The following is a 23,886-nucleotide window of genomic DNA, read 5'->3' as shown; positions in this document are numbered from 1 at the left end:
CCACGCGCACTTTCCTCCCTCCCTCCCTCCTCTCTCTCTCTCCTCTCCCCTCCCTCTCTCTCTCTCCTCACTGCTCCACCTCTCTCCCTCCCCCCCCTCTTTCTCTCTCTCTCTCCCTCCCTCCTCTCTCTCTCTCTCCCTCACTGCCACGCGCACTTTCCTCCCTCCCTCCCTCTCTCTCTCTCTCTCTGGCCCCTCTCCAGTCACACAGGATCAGTCTATTAATAGCGCCTGTGGTTCTGTCGCCATGACAACCATGCTGGAGGCCAGGGCGCCAGGGAGCTATTTTTGGCGTTGCTCTGTAATGTCAGACAGACACACACACACACACACACACACACACACACACACTGCTCTCCTCTATCTCTCTGTCATATACACACACACACACACACACTGCTCTCCTCTATCTCTGTCATATACACACACACACACACACACACACACACACACACACTGCTCTCCTCTCTCTCTCTGTCATACACACACACACACTGCTCTTCTCTCTCTCTGTCATACACACACACACACTACACCTCACACACACCATCCCGGCAGTGACCACCTGCTCTGTCCTCTTCTGGCAGGTTTTCTGTGTCTACCTGCTTCCACTGCAAGACTTTGCACACAGAGCCTTTACTTATTTTCCCCTTTCTCTCTCTGTGTCTCTCTCTCTCTCTCTCTCTCTCTCTCTCCCTTTCTCTCTCTTTCTCTCTCTCTGTCTCTCTCTCTGTCTCTCTCTCCCTCTCTCTCTCTCTGTCTCTCTCCCTCTCTGTCTCTCTCTCCCTCTCTCTCTCTCTGTCTCTCTCTATATATCTATCGCTGTCTCTCTCTCTCTCTCTCTCTCTCTCTCTCTCTCTCTCTCTCTCTCTCTGCCTTTGTTCAGAGTTGTTCTGTAATGTCAGTTGATTTGTTTTGATTGATTTGATAAGATTGATTAACTGTTTAAGATCCGTTAACAGTTTAAAATTGATTAACTGTTGTCTTCAAGCTGTTAATGTGTGTTTGGACTACCTGCTTCCTAGCTAATAGCCTCCCTGATGGACGCTAACTATGCTAAATGGATAAACAAACGAACAGGGCGTGCGATGAAACTGATGAGCTGAAATGGCTAACTGCTCTGGTAATAATAAAAGGCATTACCCATAATACACTTTTACTAGTGCTACCCATGATGCACTAGAAATAGTGACATAAGGCTTGTTCGACTTCATGCAGATCTGACTTGATGTGATGCATGCTGGGTTGAACACAATGCATACTGGGATGGACGCAATGCTTGCTGGTTAGAAATCCTGTCCGACTTCTGTCAGCCAGGGAGGATCTTACCACCATGTCACATGACCATATAATATCGCGGGAGTCTTAGCCTGCAGACAGATCTTGCAGTTGCCTTCCACGATCTGCACAAGCTTAAAAACACGCCCTCATGAAGTCAGTTCAAAGACGTGATAGGGCCATTTGGGAGGAATCTCCTCATGGCGATTTTGACGGGTGTCTCATGCGGCTTCCTTATGTTGGAATATGTGAAAATGAACCGAAATCGAAGGGATACCTTCTTATATGTGATTTCTGCAACAATGGTAGGCTAGCCTACTGAAAATGTTTGGATATTCTGTTATTTTCTGCTGTTGGTTAAATAGATAGACACACATATAGGGAAAACACTTGATATTGAATTGATGTGCTACAATGCAGGCCTGTTAACTGTATGACAACAGTGGTATATTTAAACTACATCATAAGAATTTATTTTGTCAGTCATCATGCTCATTTGAATGAGTAAGAATGAAAGTTATGCTGTATTTATTGCAAACGAAATTCCGCGATATCTCCCGCTAGTCACGTCAGGCAGACTGTAGCCTGTCTGTCTGGGATGAGCTGCCCTCTGTTGTAGCTCCTCCCGGCTAGCCTCTGAAGATCACGTTGACGTAGAAAGCCAGACAAAGTTAGACACAGTTGATCTCAAACAAGCCTATTGGGTTAGTTTGATTTCATGCTGGACTGCGCAGATCTGTCTTAGTGTGATGCATGCTGGGGGATTGTGTGTGTGTGTGTGTGTGTGTGTGTGTGTGTGTGTGTGTGTGAATGTGGCTGTTCCCGCGTTTGTTTGTGTGTGTGTGAGGTGTAGTAGAGTGTGTGTGTGTGTGAATGCGGCTGTTCCCGCGTTTGTTTGTGTGTGTGTGAGGTGTAGTAGAGTGTGTGTGTGTGTGTGTGTGTGAATGTGGCTGTTCCCGCATTTGTTTGTGTGTGTGTGAGGTGTAGTAGAGTGTGTGTGTGTGTGAATGCGGCTGTTCCCGCGTTTGTTTGTGTGTGTGTGAGGTGTAGTAGTGTGTGTGTGTGTGTGTGTGTGTGTGTGTGGAATGCGCTGTTCCCGCTTGTTTGTAGTGTGTGTGTGAGGTGTAGTAGAGTGTGTGTTTGTGTGAATGCGGCTGTTCCCGCGTTTGTTTGTGTGTGTGTGAGGTGTAAGAGAGTGTGTGTGTGTGAATGTGGCTGTTCCCGCGTTTGTGTGTGTGTGAAGTGTAGTAGAGTGTGTGTGTGTGTGTGTGTGTGTGAATGTGGCTGTTCTCGTGTTTGTTTGTGTGTGTGTGAGGTGTAGTAGAGTGTGTGTGTGTGTGTGTGAATGCGGCTGTTCTCGTGTTTGACTGATCATCAGTATCAGTATGAATCAGCCCTCTGACTCTGGAAAAGGTAAACTTGTTACCCATAATGCACTGGGAATAGTGACAGTACCACCAGTGCGAAAGATAACTGTTACCCATGCCAAGGAGATGAGAGAGGAGAGATGAGGAGATGAGAGGAGAAGAGATGAGAGGAGAGGAGAGGAGAGAGGAGAGAAGATCAGATGAGAGGAGGAGAGAGGAGAGAAGATATTATTTGGTCTGCAGCACTATTATTGGCACATCTCTATAAATAGGGACTGTTTCTATAATTCGTATTGTTGTTTGGATGTTGTTGGTGTGTTATTATTATTATGAGGTGTAGGCACTGTGTGTGTGTGTATTAGCTTGGATTACTGTGTGTGTGTGTGTAAGGTGTAGTACTGTGTGTGTGTGTGTGTGTGTGTGTGCGTATGAGGTGTAGTACTGTGTGTGTGTGTGTGTGTGTGTGTGTGAGAGTGAGGTATAGTACTGTGTGTGTGTGTGTGCGTATGAGGTGTAGTACTGTGTGTGTGTGTGAGGTACTGTGTGTGTGAGAGTGAGGTATAGTACTGTGTGTGTGTGTGAGAGTGAGGTATAGTAGTGTGTGTGTGAGAGAGTGAGGTATAGTACTGTGTGTGTGTGTGTGCGTATGAGGTGTAGTACTGTGTGTGTGTGTGTGTGTGTGAGGTACTGTGTGTGTGAGAGTGAGGTATAGTACTGTGTGTGTGTGAGAGAGTGAGGTATAGTACTGTGTGTGTGTGTGAGAGTGAGGTATAGTACTGTGTGTGTGAGAGAGTGAGGTATAGTACTGTGTGTGTGTGTGTGTGGAGAGAGTGAGGTATAGTAGTGTGTGTGTGTGAGAGAGTGAGGTATAGTACTGTGTGTGTGTGTGCGTATGAGGTGTAGTACTGTGTGTGTGTGTGTGTGAGGTACTGTGTGTGTGAGAGTGAGGTATAGTACTGTGTGTGTGTGTGTGTGTGAGAGAGTGAGGTATAGTACTGTGTGTGTGTGTGTGTGTGAGAGGTGAGGTATAGTACTGTGTGTGTGTGTGTGTGTGAGAGAGTGAGGTATAGTACTGTGTGTGTGTGTGTGTGTGTGTGTGTGTGTGTGTGTGAGAGAGTGAGGTATAGCAGTGTGTGTGTGTGTGAGGTGTATTACTGCATACTGTGTCTGACCTGCAACCCTTCTGTCACTTTTCAACCTTCTATGAGACATTCCCTTCTCCGTCCCCACTGTGTGTGTGTGTGTGTGTGTGTGTGTGTGTGTGTGTGTGTGTGTGTGTCTGTAAAACCATGTATAGCCCAACCAGCCAGTCACAATACAATGACCCACCAACCGGTATCATCTCAGTCACACACATACACACACACACCTCAGCAGTGATTTAGTTGATACAGGGTCAGAGAGAAACTCATAAAGTTACACACACACACACACATACATGCACACACACACACACACACACCACCTACACCACCTACCCACACACACACACACACACACACACACACTCACTCACTCACTCACTCACTCTCACTGGCTACACTATAGTATTTTAAAGGAACCCCGACTAGTTAGTTAGTTAGTTAGTTAGTTAGTTAGTTAGTTCGTTTATTAGTTGTCCCAATAGGGACACACACACACACACACACACACACACACTAGTTACTAGTTAGTTTATTAGTTGTCCCCTTAGGGACACATATGGACACATATACAGTGGGCAGTGCTTCGACTTGGCCAGCTTCACTCGCGGTCCGCGCGTGGACTTTAATTTGTATTTTCCCAGTGTGACGCTGCAACAACCCAAACAACCGGTAGATGGCTCAAGTGAGCAGGGTGTCTCGTAAAAAGAAATGGAGCCTGAAAAACCCTACACAGACTTAACTACAAACTTTAGCAGACTGGTTTAGAAATAATTTAATAGCCAGAAATATGCCTGCCCTGCCCTAATAAAGAAATATTTGGTTAACTGCGAGTGAATCCGTTTGCAGCTGTAGAAGAAACATGAGGACAAATTAAACATTCTGGTATTCTCGAAAGTACAGCGATGATAGACAGACATCATTTGGACAAAATATAGAGCATATTAACCTCCGTTGCTCAGCCAAATGCCTTCCTGTTCGTCCTGTTATCAAGGAGTTACAGGCGATAAACGATTTTGATGGTCACAAGTTTACTTCATTAGCGTTTATTTCTTTGATTATTAAAGTGTTTTCATTTAAAGGCTTGACTTAGTGCTTATTCAGTAGAGCATTTATTCATTTATTTATTCATTTAGTGCTCTTCCAAATCCCACGTTCACATTGCATGTTTGTTTTGTAATGGATGCAACCCATGAGATCACGCTTGTCATAGGGCGCCGATACGTGGATGTCCGTCTCTCGGCACCACTGAAAACATCGAGCACCACGTGTGCCAGCTTACAGTCGGCTAAATTTACATTAATTTAAAATCAAACATCGCCAGTTGATGTTAAATTCAGCATCTCTCATAATGTGATTGGATATGTTGCTGTCAATTCCCTACTTCATATACTAACCACCAATGAGAGCGTCTCATTATGAAAATTCCTGACACTTCCCACCTGAAGAATTAAGCTTAAAGGCTTTGTCCGGTCTTCAGTCCCCGAATGTTTAAAATGTATATAGCCCTGAATATCATTTTAAAAGTAGTCTGACAAAGCTTATTGTTTTTGTGACACAGCTAAACACTGGTACCTCATAGAGCGTCTATAACATAGCCTAGGTGGTGCGAACTCTCACAAAAGTAAGCAGATAGAAAGAACTCCCGCCAAATCTAGCCTACAACACGCAGACAGCTTTATCGCCAGGGCAAAGAAGCATTGGTATTGCCTTTATCTTATAACTCCTTGTCTGGCGACTACCAGGCCTATGGTTTTTTAAAGTCAGATGTTCCCTGACAAAGACATTCAAAATTAAGAATGTTTATTGACTTGAAAAATACACTAATTTTTTTGCAAACTCCCTTCATTCAACCCTTGAAGACATCAGCGGTCTGGTTAAGCTATGTAGATCGTTCTCGTACCATTTAATTTCTCAGAATTTAGGTCTACTAGGCCTACAATAGCGTCATCACCAAATACATCTTTTATTTTTAGTTGATCAACCACAAAAGAGTAGCATAGGCCTACTGTGCACAGTGCACTGGCGACTGTAGCAGCCCAACGTAACCAGTTGTTGTAGATGAGAGCAACCCCTTGTTTCAAATAGCCTGGACAACATATTACCTGGGTGTTGCCTACATTATTAATTAATGGTAGCCTACAATAGTTAATTGATTAAGCATTAACATATTAGTTGGCTCAAAGAGTAGGGAATCAGGATGGAGAGAGTCAGCGTGTGTTGCTTTTGCGGATCGAATCCAGTTTAATGCTAGTTTTCAAAACATATATTTTTACATGTCTTTTTGTCCGATGGGTTGTAATGTGGCGGCTGCAGGATGTGGAAAAGCGACTTCAAACCACCTAAAACAACTTGTTTGTGAATGTCTGACAACTGCTGCAGCGCATGCACGCGCAAAAGGAAACCAGTAGGTGGAGAAACCAGAAGGCACACAACACGGAGCGATTTTAAGGCTATTTCAAGATAGGCTACTCAATGGTGCTATTTCACCGCGCGTTATAGCGACCCCCACTCACCGGGGTTAGTGGAAGGTGTTAATAGGCGATTGGCGTGGCCTACAGTGGACTAGGGCTGTCAAAATTGCTCAAAAATGGCGTTCGAATATCCCTCTAAAATAAACACATGTATTGAATATATTGGAATATCTAGGCTATATTATTTGCGCATTATGTCAGTGATATCATGTCATCTGTTTTTTTAACTTTTGTATGGTTATTGCTTGACAGGGGGGGATCCCAAGCAGCTTTCAGCCATAAGGCATTTCCTAATTCACCTGACACTGATATTCAAAATGTTGAAACTATTTGGCATAGCCTATAAGCAGTTTAATTAAATGTAATGTTAGTTGTAAACAAGCGGGCTACTTGGTGAGGCTTGGCTTCACAGATCGCTCGTCCTTAAATGGCAATACAAATCTTCCGCGATAGGCCTATTAACTGACCGCCCGATTCCGCGTTGGCTGGGGGCAGGGGCCATCAGACATTGTTCCCAAGGGTCTATGAATTGTTAACCGGCCCTGCCTAGCGAATGCAACTTTCCACCTCTGAGATAGCTGAAAAAAAGAAGTCTAGAGGGACTCCTGACTCACTAGACCTACTTACTGTAGGCTGCGGAAACCACAAGCCTGCATTGAGGCGGGCCTTCTGTTGAAAAAAATTTTATATAAATCCTGCGTAACAGTAATCCTCCTACCCCACTACCACAGCTGTGGATGGTGTGGCATGCTCACGCTTTATGTCTCCTTCTTGCAAACTAGGCCTATAGCCCAACCATTTCACGTCTTCAAAAAGATAACAACTTGCCAGATATGCCTTCATAAATTTGGGCTTCATTCAGCATTTTGTTCTTCCACTCGAAATGACTCTTCTACATTTGCTGCCTGCTGCATCCTTTCTGTTTGTATTGTTTAGAAAATGTTTGACGTCTTGAGTTAATGCATTAAACATTGTTTGCTGGTAACCAGCCACAAATAGCCTACAGATTCTTGCGTGCGTTCTCTCCAAAATGTGCCCGTTCTATAGGCTATCCAAGTGCATAATTCTTCGGCATAAAGCAGATGTATTTGTGTATTGTACAGAAAAATAAAAATAACCTGTCAAGCAGTCAATTGACTACATTGCAGTCAATAAGTAGTGCAAATTATGAAACCAAAACGTGGGTCATAGTTGTCTAAGCCTCTGCTGTGAGGCCAAACCCATGAACAAAGATGCAAATATCTGCAATAGTTTTTTTTTTTGGCGAAACAAGCTCACAGCCGAACAAGTCATACTGAAGGGAGAGGCAACTGGCATGTGATCTCCCCACAGGCCAATGGATGTACAAGTTTTCTCCTGTGCCTACGATATTTAATCCAGTGTTTTGTCAAGTTGCAAAATGCGATTCGTTTGAACGAATTTTTATGATAGTATGAAGTACTTTTTGTATAGGGTACTATCTTAATTGCTTTATACTCAATACTTGATCAATTGCTATTGCATCTGTCTATTGAAAGTGAGAATGTGGCATGTGATATACTGTGTAGGCTTCATAAAATAAAATAAACAGATTGCTAATGGCCTACAAGCTAATCTGAGGCGTTTCCGATACAACTTCGGAGGTTAGCTTTTACTAACTGGATGCATCGTTCAACTAACCAACATGTAAATTCTGACTGTTTCCCAAAACTATCGTGCCACATAGTACTAAAAAGTTTGGACCATGATAGTTTCAAACTTCAGTAGTCTGGACTAAGGTGGTTAATGACATTTAGTAGCCGCGATGAGCGGGCACCTGCACATACTTCTGTGGCGCGTGCGTTAAGGCGGCAGATGACAGTCACCGTTGCACAGCAGTTACTAGTCCCCTGTCCAAGAGTTGAATCTGGGTTAAGGCGTTGACAACAATATTGACATCGTTGTTTACCTAAGTTTATCTTTTGTGCAGATCATATTATCAAAATCAGAATCAATCTTCTTGGCTTGGTTTTGCGTAAACTAACAAGGACCCCCCTCCATGAATATCAAAGGCTACATATTCTCAGCTGACTTCGTCAAAAAAAGTCGCGCACCACCTTGTTATTATCTGCAAGTGTGTGACTTTTTTACTTACGTGCACATGGCTGCAAATTGACTTTTAATTTATGTATTTTCTGCCTTGGGCATTTTAAAATATGGATGTATGGTGGTTAGAAGTGTAAATATCAATTAGAAACCTAAATATATTTATAATTATTAATTTGCAAACAAATAACTGGCGTCAGTGATGTCTTTGACATGAATATCCCTGGAACTATGCTTCTAGCATTCTACCACAGGTTAGAGAGGTGTAGTTGTAACTACACAACTTCTACGATAGTGGTTCGCGAGCGTTCGTTGCTACTATGGTTTTGGGAAACACTAGCGTGGTGGAGCGATGCTATTGGACTATGTAAGTTCAAATTAATGTAATTCTGCGGCATAAAGCAGATGTATTTGTTTATTGTATAGAAAAATAAAAATGACATGTCAAGCAGTCAATTGACTACATTGCAGTCAAGAAGTAGGGTCATAGTTGTCTAAGCCTCTATTAAGTAGCCTGTTAAAAAATTCGCCAGATAGTATTAAATGAAGCAACAACATTGTTTTCTGCAGAAGCCTACCCAAGGCTACAGATTAATTCTGAACAGTTATTTCTCTACTGGCTCAATTATCACACCACTGTTTTGATTTGCGTGGTTGCGTTAACCCCAACACTGACAATAATGTAGACAGCAAATTTGATTTCGATTTTAGATTTACCACCGTGTAGTCAAGCCTTAAGCCATATCAAGTAGCCTAATCGAGGCAATGTTTAATTCACGCATGATTTATTTTGTTGTTGAATTTGTAGGCTGGGATTACTCTAAAACAATTATATTTAATGGTAGATTCTGCTTTTTCAGAAGGGACCGCCAGGCAGGCCGATGTACAGTGGTAGAAGCGGCACAGTGGCTGAAAGTGGTACTAAAGCTTCCGCTTCCGCTTCCGGCGTAATCTTGGCGAATGAAGTGGTCATTTGAAAGCGATGCCCACTGTACACACACACACACACACACACACCACACACATACACACACACTAGTTACTAGTTAGTTTATTAGTTGTCCCCTTATAGGGAAATTCTTTTTCAGTTTCCTACGTTTTCATCGTACATGGTCACAGGCACAGGGTGGCACATACACACATACAGCACAGGGTGGCACATACACACATACAGCACAGGGTGGCACATACACACATACAGCACAGGGTGGCACATACATGGTCACAGGCACAGGGTGGCAAATACACACATACAGCACAGGGTGGCACATACATGGTCACAGGCACAGGGTGGCACATACACACATACATATTTCAGACGCCTCAGACATTTGACACAGACGGCATCAGACATTTCAGGCACTTAACATATATGACATAAAAAAAACCTGAACCCGAACGCACTGTGAACATAGACAGTACAAGAACCGTAAGTCAGGAGGATAACATGGAACCTAAACGCACTGTAAACATAGACAGTACAAGAACCGTAAATCATGAGGATAACGTGGAACCTCAGCGCACCCTAAACATAGACAGTACAAGAACCGTAAATCAGGAGGATAACGCGGAACCTCAGCGCACCATAATCATAGACAGTACAAGAACCGTAAATCAGGAGGATAACGCGGAACCTGAGCGCATCGTAAACATAGACGGTAAAAGCGCGGAAGACGGCACTCGATTTACATGAAAATGAAGACGATCAGAGAGGTGAGGAAACGAGAGTGGGGCAAAATCGATGGTGTCTTTCCAGCAACTGCCTACGGTGTGTGTGTGTGTGTGTGTGTGTGTGTAGTGTGGTATAGTGTGTGTGTGTAGTGTGGCTCAGTGTGTGTGTAGTGTGGCTCATGGGCGCTGACTCACTCCCTGTTGGGTCTGTAATTCCCCCTCTGCTGGCCACTGATGGTACTGCACCCTAAGCCCAGCCTTCAGCAGTCCAGCTCAGCTACTGCTAACTAACATAGACACTGTAGTAGGGTAGCCGCTACTGCTAACATAGACACTGTAGTAGGGTAGCCGCTACTGCTAACATAGACACTGTAGTAGGGTAGCCGCTACTGCTAACTAACATAGACATTGTAGTAGGGTAGCCGCTACTGCTAGCTAACATAGACACTGTAGTAGGGTAGCCGCTACTGCTAGCTAACATAGACACCGTAGTAGGGTAGCCGCTACTGCTAACTAACATAGACACTGTAGTAGGGTAGCCGCTACTGCTAACATAGACACTGTAGTAGGGTAGCCGCTACTGCTAACTAACATAGACACTGTAGTAGGGTAGCCGCTACTGCTAACATAGATACTGTAGTAGGGTAGCCGCTACTGCTAACATAGACACTGTAGTAGGGTAGCCGCTACTGCTAACATAGATACTGTAGTAGGGTAGGGTTAGGGTTAGACACAGTGGTAGGGTTAGGGTTAGACACTGGGTTACAAACACACGGACAACAGGTTAAGAGGACACACACACACACGGACGGATGGACATCAGGCTAAGAGGACACCCACACACACACACACACGGACAACAGGTTAAGAGGACACACACACGCACACACGGTCTGTTTTATTTACCAAGTCCATAATCCCAATCCGACATTCTGTTGCACCAGATGTGAGGAAAATGTAGCAATCAAACATTTGACACAGACAAAGATAAATATTTACTTTATTGCCAAGACATACAAACATTTAACACAAAGATAAATATTTACTGCATGCCAACACAAACAAACATTTAACACAGACAAAGATACATAAGTATTAAGTATATATACTCTTTTGATCCCGTGAGGGAAATTTGGTATCTGCATTTAACCCAAACCGTGAATTAGTGAAACACACACAGCACACAGTGAACACACAGTGAGGTGAAGCACACACTAATCGGCGCCCAGTGAGCTGCCTGCTACAACAGCCTTTCGAGGGCAGTGAGGGGTTAGGTGCCTTGCTCAAGGGCACTTCAGCCGTGGCCCACTGGTCAGGGCTCGAACCGGCAACCCTCCGGTTACAAATCCAGAGTGCTAACTAGTGGGCCACGGCTGCCCCAAATATTTACTGCATGCCAACACAAGCAAACATTTAACACAAAGATAAATATTTACTGCATGCCAACACAAACAAATATTTAACACAGACAAAGATAAATATTTAGTGCATGCCAACACAAGAGCAGACCTAACAGTAGCCCCCCTACGATGATCGTGTCACTTTAATTCTCCCGAACGGAGAAAAGACGGCATTTATATTTCATTAAACCAATCAGTTCAGATACATACATACATACATAACATAACATAACATACATACATAACATACATAACATACATAACATACATACATAACATACATACATACATACATACATACATAACATACATAACATACATACATAACATACATAACATACATACATACATACATACAGACCATACCATACCATACCATACATACTTACTTGCTTGCTTGCTTGCTTACTTACTTACCTGATCCCCAAGGGGAAATTCAATGACCTGGGCACACTGCCAGTAGGACATCTTAAAGGGATATTCCACCATTTGGGGAAATGCACTCGTTTTCCACCTCCCCTTGAGTTAAACTATTGAGTTTTACCTTTTCCCAGTTCATCTCTCCTAACGGTCTAATCTGATTCAATGAGCTGGAGCTAAAAGTGTTACTGTCAGACTCCGAGAACAGCTGGATGAAAACTCAACAGTTTAACTCAAGGGGAGGTGGAAAACGAGTGCATTTCCCCAAATGGTGGAGTATCCCTTTAATCAGACAACAATTCATTACACTTTGGCTGAAAATGTTGAAGGAAGAAACTAACCCCAAAATATACATGATCACCACAATAAAAGCACCATTCCTTGCTTGCAAGATGAACACTAATTAACGATGATGAGGGGTCTATGCTGCTAAGAGCCATAGGGGGCATATCATCACAGGGACTCAACATACACACACACACACACACTTTCTCTCTCTCTCTCTGTGTTTCTCTCTCACACACACCCACACACACATGTGCATGTGCACACATTTCAAGATGGCGGCCAGCGATTGACACGCAAACCGACCTCTCTGTCCCAACCGTCTGATTGTTTTGTTCGTTTAAAAGTGTTTGTCCGGAGTTTTACGTGCTTCGTCTTGTCTTACTCACGTCGTACTACAAGTACAGCAGGCAGTTTTTTTGTCGACATCTGCAAAAGCAAAGTTTTGCAGCGTTCTGGACTTTGCAACAGAGGCGGCTAAAGGAACTTCCGGACTACTCCGGCCTGCAACAACACGGGACTCGCCTGCTACTCCTCCCCGGAAAAAGCGTCGGAAGCGGTGTCGCGAGGAAGCAGAAGAGGGGCAAGCCCAGGGCGTCCGGCCAGGCTAGCTGCGGCTAAACTTCGCCCAGCCATACCATCCATTCTCCTGGCAAATGTCGATCACTGGACAACAAAATGGATCACATCACGACTGCTGAGATCAGCTAACGGACAGTAAGTAACTGCTGTGTGCTGAGTCTTCACTGAGACTTGGTTAAATGACAACATTCCGGACTCTGCTGTACAACTGGAGCAGCTAGCATGCTATCGAGCAGACAGGGCCATTGTAAAGGGGAGGTAAATCACGAGGAGGAGGAATCTGTGTTTACATCCGTGGCCGAATGGTGCGGGACACTGTAGTAGTATGCAAACACTGCTCACCACTGGCAGAGTTTATGATCATAAAGTGCCGACCTTTTTACCTGCCAAAGGGGAAATTACTGCGATTCTGCTAGTTGCAGTATACATCCCGCCTACCAACAACAACAGCGATAAAACAGCGGCTCTTAGTGAACTGTACCAGGCTGTCAGTGAACAACAGGCGGCACCAGGCGGTTTCACCATCTTCACTGGAGATTTTAACCATGCTGATCTAAAAACTGTACTTCCAAAGCTACACCAGCATGTTGATTTTCCAACAAGAGGAGATAACATCCTGGACCTGGTCTACACTACACACAAAGGAGCATACAAAGCCACCCCCTCCCCATTGGACTTTCAGACCATATCACTGTTATGCTAATGCCCGCATACAGACAAAGGGTAAGCGAACAAACCCGGTTAAGTAAGCAGGTAAAAGTGTGGCCTGAGGGGAGCCTCGATGCTCTTCAAGACTGCTTTGACACAACAGACTGGGAAATGTTTAAGCAGGCAGCCACTTACAACAACCCGGACAGACATAGAGGATTATACAGACACTGTAACCTCTTACATCACCAAGTGCATCGATGATGTGACCCACAAAAAGACATCATCACTTTCGGGCTAACTGGAAGCCATGGCTGACAGGGGATGTCCTCAGGCTGCTGAGGGCCAGAGACAAAGCCTACAGAACTGGGGATGAAGCTGGCATGAAAACAGCGAGAGCCAACCTGTCCCGTGGCATCAAGGAAGCAAAAAGGAATACACTCACAAGATAACCACCCACTTCAAAGACAGCAGGAACTCACAAAGCCTATGGCAGGGCATTCCAGGCCCTCCCACGGACTACAAGCCAGCGCCTGGAGGCTGTGAGCAACATCCCTCTGCTCAACAACCTGAACCGCTTCTTTGCTGGCTTTGAAGCACAAAACAGCACCTGCCCACAGAAGACCCATCCCCTCTACATGAGGCAGCCCCTGTGCCTCTCTGCCCGACAGCGTGAAGAGGACACTTGCTGCTATCAACACCCGTAAGGCAACAGGTCCAGACAACATCCCAGGGCGTGCGCTGAAGGACTGCGCCAGGGGAGCTTAAGGATGTCTTCACAGACATCTTTAACACTTCCTGAAGCAAACCATCGTCCCATCATGTTTCAAAGCTGCCACCATCATACCTGTGCGAAGAAAACTGCTCCATCCTGCTTCAATGACTACCGCCCTGTGGCACTGACACCCATCATCATGAAGTGCTTTGGCGGCTTGTCATGTCACATATCAAAGCCATTCTCCCCCACCCTGGACCCTTCCAGTTTGCATACCGAGCCAAGCGGTCTACAGAGGATGCAATCTGCTCTGCCCCTCCACCCAGCCCTCACCCACCTGGAAAAAGAGACTCATATGTGAGATTGCTGTTTATAGACTTCAGTTCTGCATTCAACACCATAATACCACAACAACTCATCTGCAAACTTGACAAACTGGGACTCAGTACCTACCTCTGCAACTGGCTACTGGACTTCCTCTGTCAGGGCCCCAAGTAGTGCGTGTTGGCAACAATACCTCAAGCAGCATCACACTGAGCACAGGGGCCCCCAAGGCCTGGGCGTGCTCAGTCGCTGCTCTTCACCCTGCTGGCCTGACTGCACTGCAACCTACAGCAACAATCACATAGTGAAATTTGCTGGCGACACAACTCTGGTGGGTCTCATCACCAAAAGGCGGCGAGACTCAATACAGGTTGGAGGTCGACCATCTGACCACGTGGTGCAGGGACAACAACCTCCTGCTGAGCGTCAGCAAGACCAAAGAGATTGTTGTTGACTTCGGAGAGGTCACACCCAACACCTGCCACTGACCATCGGCGGTGCTGTGGTGGAAAGGCGAGCAGCACCAAATTCCTGGGGGTGCACATCAGTGAAGACCTCTCCTGGACCACCAACACTGCATCACTGGCGAAGAGCTCAGCTCCGCCTGTACTTCCTCTCGAAAACTCAGGCGAGCAAGTGCTCCACCAGCCATCATGACCACATTCTACCCGAGGCACCATTGAGGCATCCTCTCCAGCTGTATCGCTGTGTGGGGTGAGGAAGCTGCACTGAATACAACAGGAAAGCCCTGCAGGCGCATAGTGAACACAGCTGGAAGGATCATTGGTGCTTCACTCCCCCTCCCTGAAGGACATTTACACCACCCACCTCACCCATAAAGGCGACCAAAATTGTGAGTGATGCAAGTCACCCGCTCACAATCTGTTTGATCTACTGCCCTCTGGGAAGAGGTACAGAAGCCTGCGCTCCCGCACTACCAGACTCACCAACAGCTTCATACACCAAGCTGTAAGGATGCTGAACTCTCTCCCTCTCTCCCCCCTCCACCCTCCCCCCCCTCCACCCTCAGCTACATAACATCCTGGACATTGGACCCACAATGGCCGCCTGCACTCTCCACCTGCACACTTGAACACTTGCACACTTTACAACTTGGTGTTGTTGTCCTGAAAACACAACACTTCTGCTGCTCTTACATAACTTGCACCACTATGCCACTTTCTTTATTACTTAGGTCAAACAGTATTTTATAGTATTTTACAGTATTTGCACTAGTATTTTATTGACTGTCTATGCACAATTTGGACAAAATTTTGCTGCTCTTATTTTTTCATTATTATATGTGCCCTCTTATTTACTTATTTACTTACTTTTTTGTTTACTTGAATGTTATGTTTGTCTGCGGACTTAAAATTGGTCAAATATGTCTTGTCTTCACCGTGGGATAGTGAGAAACGTAATTTCGATCTCTTTGTATGTCTGGAACATGTGAAGAAATTGACAATAAAGCTGACTTTGACTTTGATGTGAGCGAGCATGGATTGATGGATTGGACACAGATACACACACATGAGCGAGCTTGGGTTTGAAGGCTTTAACCATCACACACACACACACACACACACACACTAATTATGTCCTCTTCTCCTCAGCTTCCTCGACCGCATTGACATCGTCAAGCAGAGTGACTACACCCCCACAGACCAGGTAACCCCAAAGCACACACCACACCTCTACAGACCAGGTAACCCCAAAACACACCCCCACAAACCAGGTAACCCCAAAACACACCCCCACAGACCAGGTAACCCCAAAACACACCCCCACAAACCAGGTAACCAGCAACAAACAGCAACACCTCTGTTCAGGAGAATATTGCAACTACTGCCGCGACCACTACGCTCAAAATGGTTAGGTACTCCCGTGACGTCACATTGTCACATGACAGGTCGGGAATGGCGAGTATGTAAAAGTTAATTAATGATCACAAACATTTCAATAATGACAGTGGGTCAGCCCCAGCTGTGGCGCAACTGGCTGGGGCACCTGCACCGTACGCCGGCGACCCGGGTTCGATTCCCGCCCCGTGGTCCTTTCCGGATCCCATCCCTGCTCTCTCTCCCACTCACTTCCTGTCACTCTCCACTATCCTGTCATTAAAGGCATAAAAAGGCCAAAAAAATATACTAAAAAAAATAAATAATGAAAGTGGGTCTAGGTATATGTGATAACAATGTGTAGTGGGCAGTGGAATAATTATTGGTTTCCGTTTGTGGTGACTGCTGACTGAGATAAGGGATGAGATTAAATAGATCCTGGAACTTAGCCTGGTATGGAGCAGGCTAGCTCCACAGAATATATCGCCATGGTAACTTCGCCATGTTATACCATAACATATCTGCTGCCCCCTATCCCGCTTTTGTGCAACTGGATCACGGATAAATTGAGCCAGGATAACCAAGATATCCCGGCTTAATCCCTTATCCTAGTTTTGTGCAATAGGCCCCTGGTAACCCCAAAACACACACCACACCTCTACAGACCAGGTAACCCCAAAACACACACCACAGACCAGGTAACCCCAAAACACACACCACAGCCCTTCACAAAGTCAAGTGGGTTCTTGTTATGCAGTGCGTGTGTGTTTGTTTCTCTGTCAGGACCTTTTGAGATGCAGAGTTCTGACATCTGGGATTTTTGAGACAAGGTTCCAAGTGGACAAGGTCAATTTCCAGTGAGTTCTCTTTTTTTCCTTCCTTTCATCCTCCTGTGTGTGTGTGTGTGTGTGTGTGTGTGTGTGTGTGTGTGTGTGTGTGTGTGTCTCTGTCTCTGTCTCTGAATGGACAAGGTCCATTTCCAGTGAATTCTCTAGCTTTCTCGTGTGAGTGAGTGGACAAGGTCAATTTCCAGCTTTCTCGTGTGAGTGAGTGAGGTGACGGTGTGTGTGTAAGTGAGTGTGTGTGAGTGAGTGTGTGAGTGGACAAGGTCAATTTGCAGTGAGCTCTCCTGCTCTTTCCTTCTGTATGGGGACAGACGTATATAGTATAAGTATATATACTCTTTTGATCCCGCAAGGGGAAATTTGGTCTCTGCATTTATCTCAATCCGTGAATTAGTGAAACACACAGTGAGGTGAAGCACATACTAATCCCGGCGCAGTGAGCTGCCTGCAACAACAGCGGCGCTCGGGGAGCAGTTAGGTGCCTTGCTCAAGGGCACTTCAGCCGTTCCTACTGGTCGGGGTTCGAACCGGCAACCCTCCGGTTACAAGTCCGAAGTGCTAACCAGTAGGCCACGGCTGCCCCACGTGTGACGTGTACACTCTATGATTGGGAGTTAATCAATGCCTATGCTATGGTAGTGTGTCTAGTGTGTGTGTGTGTGTGTGTGTGTGTGTGTGTGTGGATGGTTCCGGTCTCTCATGTGCTCTTGTCTCCCCTGTAGTATGTTATTGTGTGTGTGTGTGTGTGGATGGTTCCGGTCTCTCATGTGCTCTTGTCTCCCCTGTAGTATGTTATTGTGTGTGTGTGTGTGGATGGTTCCGGTCTCTCATGTGCTCTTGTCTCCCCTGTAGTATGTTATTGTGTGTGTGTGTGTGTGTGTGTGTGTGTGTGTGTGTGTGTGTGTGTGTGTGTGTGTGTGTGTGTGTGTGTGTGTGTGTGTGTGTGTGTGGATGGTTCCGGTCTCTTATGTGCTCTTGTCTCCCCTGTAGTATGTTTGATGTTGGAGGTCAGAGGGATGAACGCAGGAAGTGGATTCAGTGCTTCAATGGTAAGCTGTGTGTGTGTGCATGCATGTGTGAATGAGGGTGTGTTAAACTAAATGGTACAATATCAATATCTGTTGAATGCGGACACAGTCATCGAGTGAGAGCGTGTAATGATCACAACCAACAAATATTTGGTCCACTTGCCACTATGTGTATATATGTGTGTGTGTGTGAGTGTGTGTGTGTGTGTGTGTGTGTGTGTCAGGGATGGAAATTAGTATTAGTAAATTAGCCACTCAACTTGTTTACCAGCCACTAGAGATGCAGTATGAAAATGTGATATCATGATTATAGTAACCAAAATGATCATGGTTATCGGCATTATTGCGATACAATTCAAATGTGATGATTTTTTCTCTAAATCCACCATATTGGACAAAACTCATAATTGGCCCGTCCTCCAAGCGCAGCAACTAGTAAGGGCAACAGAACAGCATTCATATGCCATAGTGTCTTGTCATAAAGGTGGGGTGGGTCCTTCATATGCCATAGTGTCTTGCCATAAAGGTGGGGTGGGTCCTTCATATGCCATAGTGTCTTGCCATAAAGGTGGGGTGGGTCCTTCATATGCCATAGTGTCTTGCCATATTCATATGCCATAGTGTCTGAGCCAAGTGGTGTGGCTCTTTTAAGTCTGTGTGAGTTCTGGAGCTTCCTATTATCAAACTATCCAACTAGATCTAACTATACTGTCCTGTCATCTAATTTGAAAATTTACAGATATCTAGACTATACTTCAGCATTTATTTTCTATTTGGCCTGTTATGAAATCATGCATTGAACAATTTAAGCACAGCTTTAAGAAACTTAAAAAGATGCTTAGCATTTTGTGAAAATAAATCAATAAGGCTACATTGACAAGCTTTTAGCCATGAGCTGTATATCCTCTAATTTTAATATTTACAGTTATCTAGGTGATATTTTTAACATTTATTTTGTATTTGGCCTTTTATGAAATCATGTATTGAACAAAAGCCCAAAGTTAGAGACCATGTAGAAATTTGCTATAATTTCAAAACCTGATTACTCTGGATCGGCTAATTGTACAGAAGAATGCTTTACACACCTTTGTGTTCAGTAAGGTCTGCTGTTTATTCTGATATACGGGTTTTACTGTGTTACGTGAAGAGTTCATGAGCTATTCCACCACGACGAATGGGGGTGTGGAGATGTGTGTCTGTCTGTGTGCCTCAGGTCTAAATAGCAGCATGTCTGCCTCAGGTCTAAATAGCAGCGTGTCATATAGTTTTCCGTGAAGGTGTAGTGGGCCAGATTAAAATATTAGCTATGCAGGCCACTTCAAAAGAGAACTATTCTGCCACACTAAGACAAAAGGTCGTAACTTCAATTTTGGCGAAAATGAGTTTTTGTCATTATTAGGACAATTAACATAAGTTTTATCATGTAGACATCAAGTTTCAATTCGGTTGTTTTTTGGGAGAAATAAGATGATGTTTTTGCTGTAACTTCAAAAAGCCCAAGGGACACTGGCAGAAGCCCGTAACATCAGATACGGCTTTATGCCTTCCTTTCACGCTGCTACTGAACACTCGATTGAAGTTACGGTGCGAAGTTACGGCAAGCTGCCTTCTGACCGACCATCAACGAGAAGTTGTATTGTCGGCTGGAGTTATGTCTAGGCTATGCATTATTCAATTAAATCACCTCAGACACACACTAACTTCAATAAAGTGTATACAGTAGCCTACATGTATACAGTAGCCTACATGCTTTTTGTTAGATTGATGGCTTTGAAACGTAGCCTTATGCCAAGATCAAGGAATGACATGCTGGTGCATTAAAGATGGGCTAATCTTGATCGCCTAGCCTAACTTAAAAGCCTAAAGTCAACAACATATTCAGTAACAAGCGGTGCATTAGAGCATGGCTTGTAACCTAGGATATCTTAATTCACATCACAGCCCGTAATACAAGGCTACATGTCAACTGGTAAAAAAAAAAATTGTCAGAAGTGACTGTATGCGTGGTATGAGTATGAAATACAGAAAAAAATGAAAAAACTATCATTTTCATATGATGTTGATAAATGTGAAGCCATTTTATCATAGTGAGTCCAATAGGGTTAATATTGCTTAAATTTTAAGTGAAAGTTATCATTGTTATCATAACTTCTATTTTATAGCACAGTGTTAAGGTATTTTGCCTTAGTATGACCGATTGTCATTTTGTGGGCAATACTAAGGCAGAATACAGTAACTTCCAAAAAAGGGTCAAAGGTCACATTTGAGTTCAAATTTTTTTTGTAGATGGATTAATACAGGTATACACTACAAAATGTGAAAATTACAATATTATAACTATTACTCAATTGTCAGGACATTAAGATAACTTTAAAGGCATTTTTCTCAGTTTCACACTCTGGTGAGTTAAGGTCTTTTGCCTTAGGGCAGTATTGGCATGAGAATATTAGCCTGTGAAGATATAATGCAGATCCTGCTGGGTTTGGGCTGTGTGTATGCAGTCATCCTGAACTAGGCGTAGCAGTGGCACATGAAAGCATAGCGCCAGTTTCTTAACAGCCAGAAAGTGCAGCGCTGCGCCAGTGCCAATGCTGCGGGTGGCGGCTCACTGGTAACTTCAAATCAGCGTGATTTACTCTTAAAGGCTGGTAACGTTACATGATCCCTACAGACACTTTCTTATGTTTAACCGTCAATGCTTATGAAAATTTGACCGGATCTGACTGTATATTTGTGGTATGCTAGCTCTGTTTATTTACCCACCACAGTGGCTGGTAAGTTGATCAAATTTACCCACCAGTACACAAATTCACCCGCTTTTGGCAGGTGGCGGGTGCTGATTTCCATCCCTGGTCACAACCCTTCTGGTGGGAATGAAATTTGAAATATTTGAAATAAGGTCCACGTACTGTAAGCGCAAGGGTGGGACTTGTAGCGGAGCTTATAGTTTTTAATGTTGGCTTGTAGTTTTTAACGTTAGCATTTGAACACTTCCTGGTTCCCAAGACAAAATATACAGCCATATTGCCAAAAAAACATCTGAATTATACTATCCAACAGCCATATTGCCAAAAAACATCCGAATTATACTGACCAACAGAAAGTGGCTATGAAACCCTTCTGTAACTGATATGTTAAGTTAGCTGCGTGATTGTTGTGAGAAAACTTGTGATCCTCAATTGCTAACTAGGGTTAGCTTCTGCTGGCCTTGTAATGTAATTAGCTTTTTTACTGGTGGTAGAGGCATAGCAACATAGTCATATTTTAGAGATGTTATGGGTCTAAAGTCAACACGAAGACAACGTATGCTTATGATTTCCCAAAAGCCCATTCATTTTCTCATAGGAAGAATTTTTCTTAAGAGCTGTTAACATGCAAACATGCTGATCGGCTGCATACAAAATGACTGTGATCAACTCCATACTCTACACACACACACACACACAGATTACTAATGTGGTCACCTCCACACTATACACAATGCTAAACAGAAAAGTAATGTAAACGTAAAAAGTTAAACAAATGAGTATAAGTATATATACTCTTTTGAAATTTGGTCTCTGCATTTATCCCAATCCGTGAATTAGTGAAACACACTCAGCACACAGTGAATACACAGTGAGGTGAAGCACACACTAATCCCGACGCAGTGAGCTGCCTGCTACAGCGGCGCTCGGGGTGCAGTGAGGGGTTAGGTGCCTTGCTCAAGGGCACTTCAGCCGTTTCTACTGGTCGGGGTTCGAACAGGCAACCCTCCAGTTACAAGTCCGAAGCCCTTACCAGTAGGCCACGACTGCCCCCTAAATATGGTGTAGCATATAATGCTAAACGTTATATATATAAAAAACTTGTTTAACGTATAAGGTAAAACAAATAAAAGTCAGTGTAGGGTACAATTCTAATTGTAAACAAATAAAAGTCAGTGTAGCGTAGAATGCTAATCGTAAGACAAATAAAAGTCAGTGTAGCATAGAATTAGCCTGGAAGCCAGCCCGAATTTAATCCCGGCCACAAAATTTGAGGTCAGGCAATTTGGCCCGGCAGAGAACTGATCGTACCAATCAAATCGTCAGGGCCGGCTTTATATGTTGATGGACAGATAGGCTGTGCACTGTTGCTCATCACGTCACCTGAGCTTCGGTTGGTTTCGTTTACAACTAAAAAGGCTTTTGCAGAGAAGCTAGACAATACATTTTGCTATCGCGTCTGTTGTACAAGATACAAACTGATCAAACTGATCAACATCTTGGACAATGAGTGTCACCCACTCCACAGCACTATTGTTAAGCAGAAGAGCCTGATCAGCTGGAGCCTTCGCTCACTTCCTTGCACAACAGACAGACTGAGGAAGTCATTTGTCCCCAGGGCCATTGAACTGTTCAATGCTTCACTTAAGGCAGTGGTTCTCAAACTTTTTCTTTCATTCCCCACTTTGATCAAGGGGGCATTCTCGAGCCCCACCTGTCCCTCATCGCTCTAAGAAAGTGGTAGGTCAAGCTTAAAATTGTCAAATTTATTGAAATAATGACAAGTTCTAAATATATCCTCTTAAACAGAGTTAAAATCAGCTGTTGCTGCAGATATAATAATAAATAAATACAAAACACACATATTTCTGTTTTCCAGCAACATATTAGGAAGCATAGGCCATTTTACAGCATTGTACAATATATTCAATGAAATACCAACATGCTGCATTAAATGGATCCATAATCCAGTCATACTGAGCACTGCTGGTTGGGAAATATTTTTGAAATAAACTTTGCAGGGATGTGATGTAGGCCTACTGTTTAAAACATGGGATCACAAGAGTGCCTCCCAATCAGACATTTCAGCCTAGGCTATGTGTTTTTCAGCTTTGTAACTTTTATACTTTTTAAACTATTAATTAAAAACTACTCAAAATTTCCCCATAGACTTAACATGGGCTGATGACATCACAATAGAGCCGTTAAGCAATTAGAATCCTATGCCAGGTGTTCCGGCCACCTGGATCAACTGCCAGTCTCAGGCTTTAAGCATAGAGTGTCCCAGTGACGCCACTTCCATTTGCCTCCATGGGACCTATCTTTCAAAAAATTTTGAACGCCAGTCTATGGCGAAAAATAAATTATTTTCTGGTCCCGGTTGACTTGTGTCTTAAATTACCCATATGATGTTTGTCAATTTTAAAGAAAATTTTTCATGTAAAGACATTTGCAGTTTGTTTCGTAACTATTGAATTACAACATTGTGAAAGATCGTAATTCCAACGACTACAAACCCATCAGTCGGCTAGTGGCGTTAGCTCATTCACAGCCACACTAGATTGTACAAGCATACCAGCAACAGGTCTTAATTGGGCTTTCCTTGCCGATGAAAATACCATGAGTCAGAGGATTAAACACATCAGGTAAGTTGTATTAGGCCCATAGACTGTACATTAGATACTGTTAAGTGACATAGCAGGCAGCAAGATGCAACCGTTAACTAGCATAACAGCTAATCTTATCGTTTCATTACGTTGGTGACGTAGTGCTACATTGTTTGAGACGATAGATGTAGTCCACTGAGCGGATTCGCACAAAACCAACATAACTTTTTAAGATGGCGGCGCGTTACACCGACGCGACCTCACTCTGTCCCAACCGTCGACGGTGTTTTGTTCGCTTAAAAGTGTTTGTCGAAAGTTTTACGTGTTCGTCTCGTCTTTACTCGTACGTACACAAGTACAGCAGGCAGTTTTTTAATTGACATCTGCAAAAGCAAGTTTTGCAGCGTTCTGGACTTTGCAACAGAGACGCTAAAGGAACTTCGGACTACTCC

General features: G+C 44.0%; 1 protein-coding gene across 5 annotated transcripts in view; it reads left to right on the top strand.

Annotated features, from left to right (window-relative positions):
* gnas (GNAS complex locus) overlaps nucleotides 1-23,886 on the top strand; it is a 68,154-nt gene that overhangs the window by 34,712 nt on the left and 9,556 nt on the right. For 3 of the 5 annotated variants that reach the window (XM_048254828.1, XM_048254827.1, XM_048254826.1), the window contains 3 exons: nucleotides 15,984-16,038; nucleotides 16,992-17,065; nucleotides 18,044-18,102. In XM_048254828.1, the coding sequence (XP_048110785.1) occupies nucleotides 15,984-16,038; nucleotides 16,992-17,065; nucleotides 18,044-18,102 (188 nt within the window). Of the gene's footprint in view, nucleotides 1-5,800; nucleotides 5,805-8,858; nucleotides 8,862-15,983; nucleotides 16,039-16,901; nucleotides 16,907-16,991; nucleotides 17,066-18,043; nucleotides 18,103-23,886 lie in introns of those variants that run through there. The other 2 variants (XM_048254831.1, XM_048254830.1) reach the window with 2 other exon arrangements.

The sequence above is a fragment of the Alosa alosa genome, chromosome 10 (assembly GCF_017589495.1).
Source record: "Alosa alosa isolate M-15738 ecotype Scorff River chromosome 10, AALO_Geno_1.1, whole genome shotgun sequence".
Taxonomy (NCBI): Eukaryota; Metazoa; Chordata; class Actinopteri; order Clupeiformes; family Clupeidae; genus Alosa; species Alosa alosa.
Note: the sequence above shows the minus strand (reverse complement) of the source record. Positions and strands in the feature narration are given on the sequence as shown.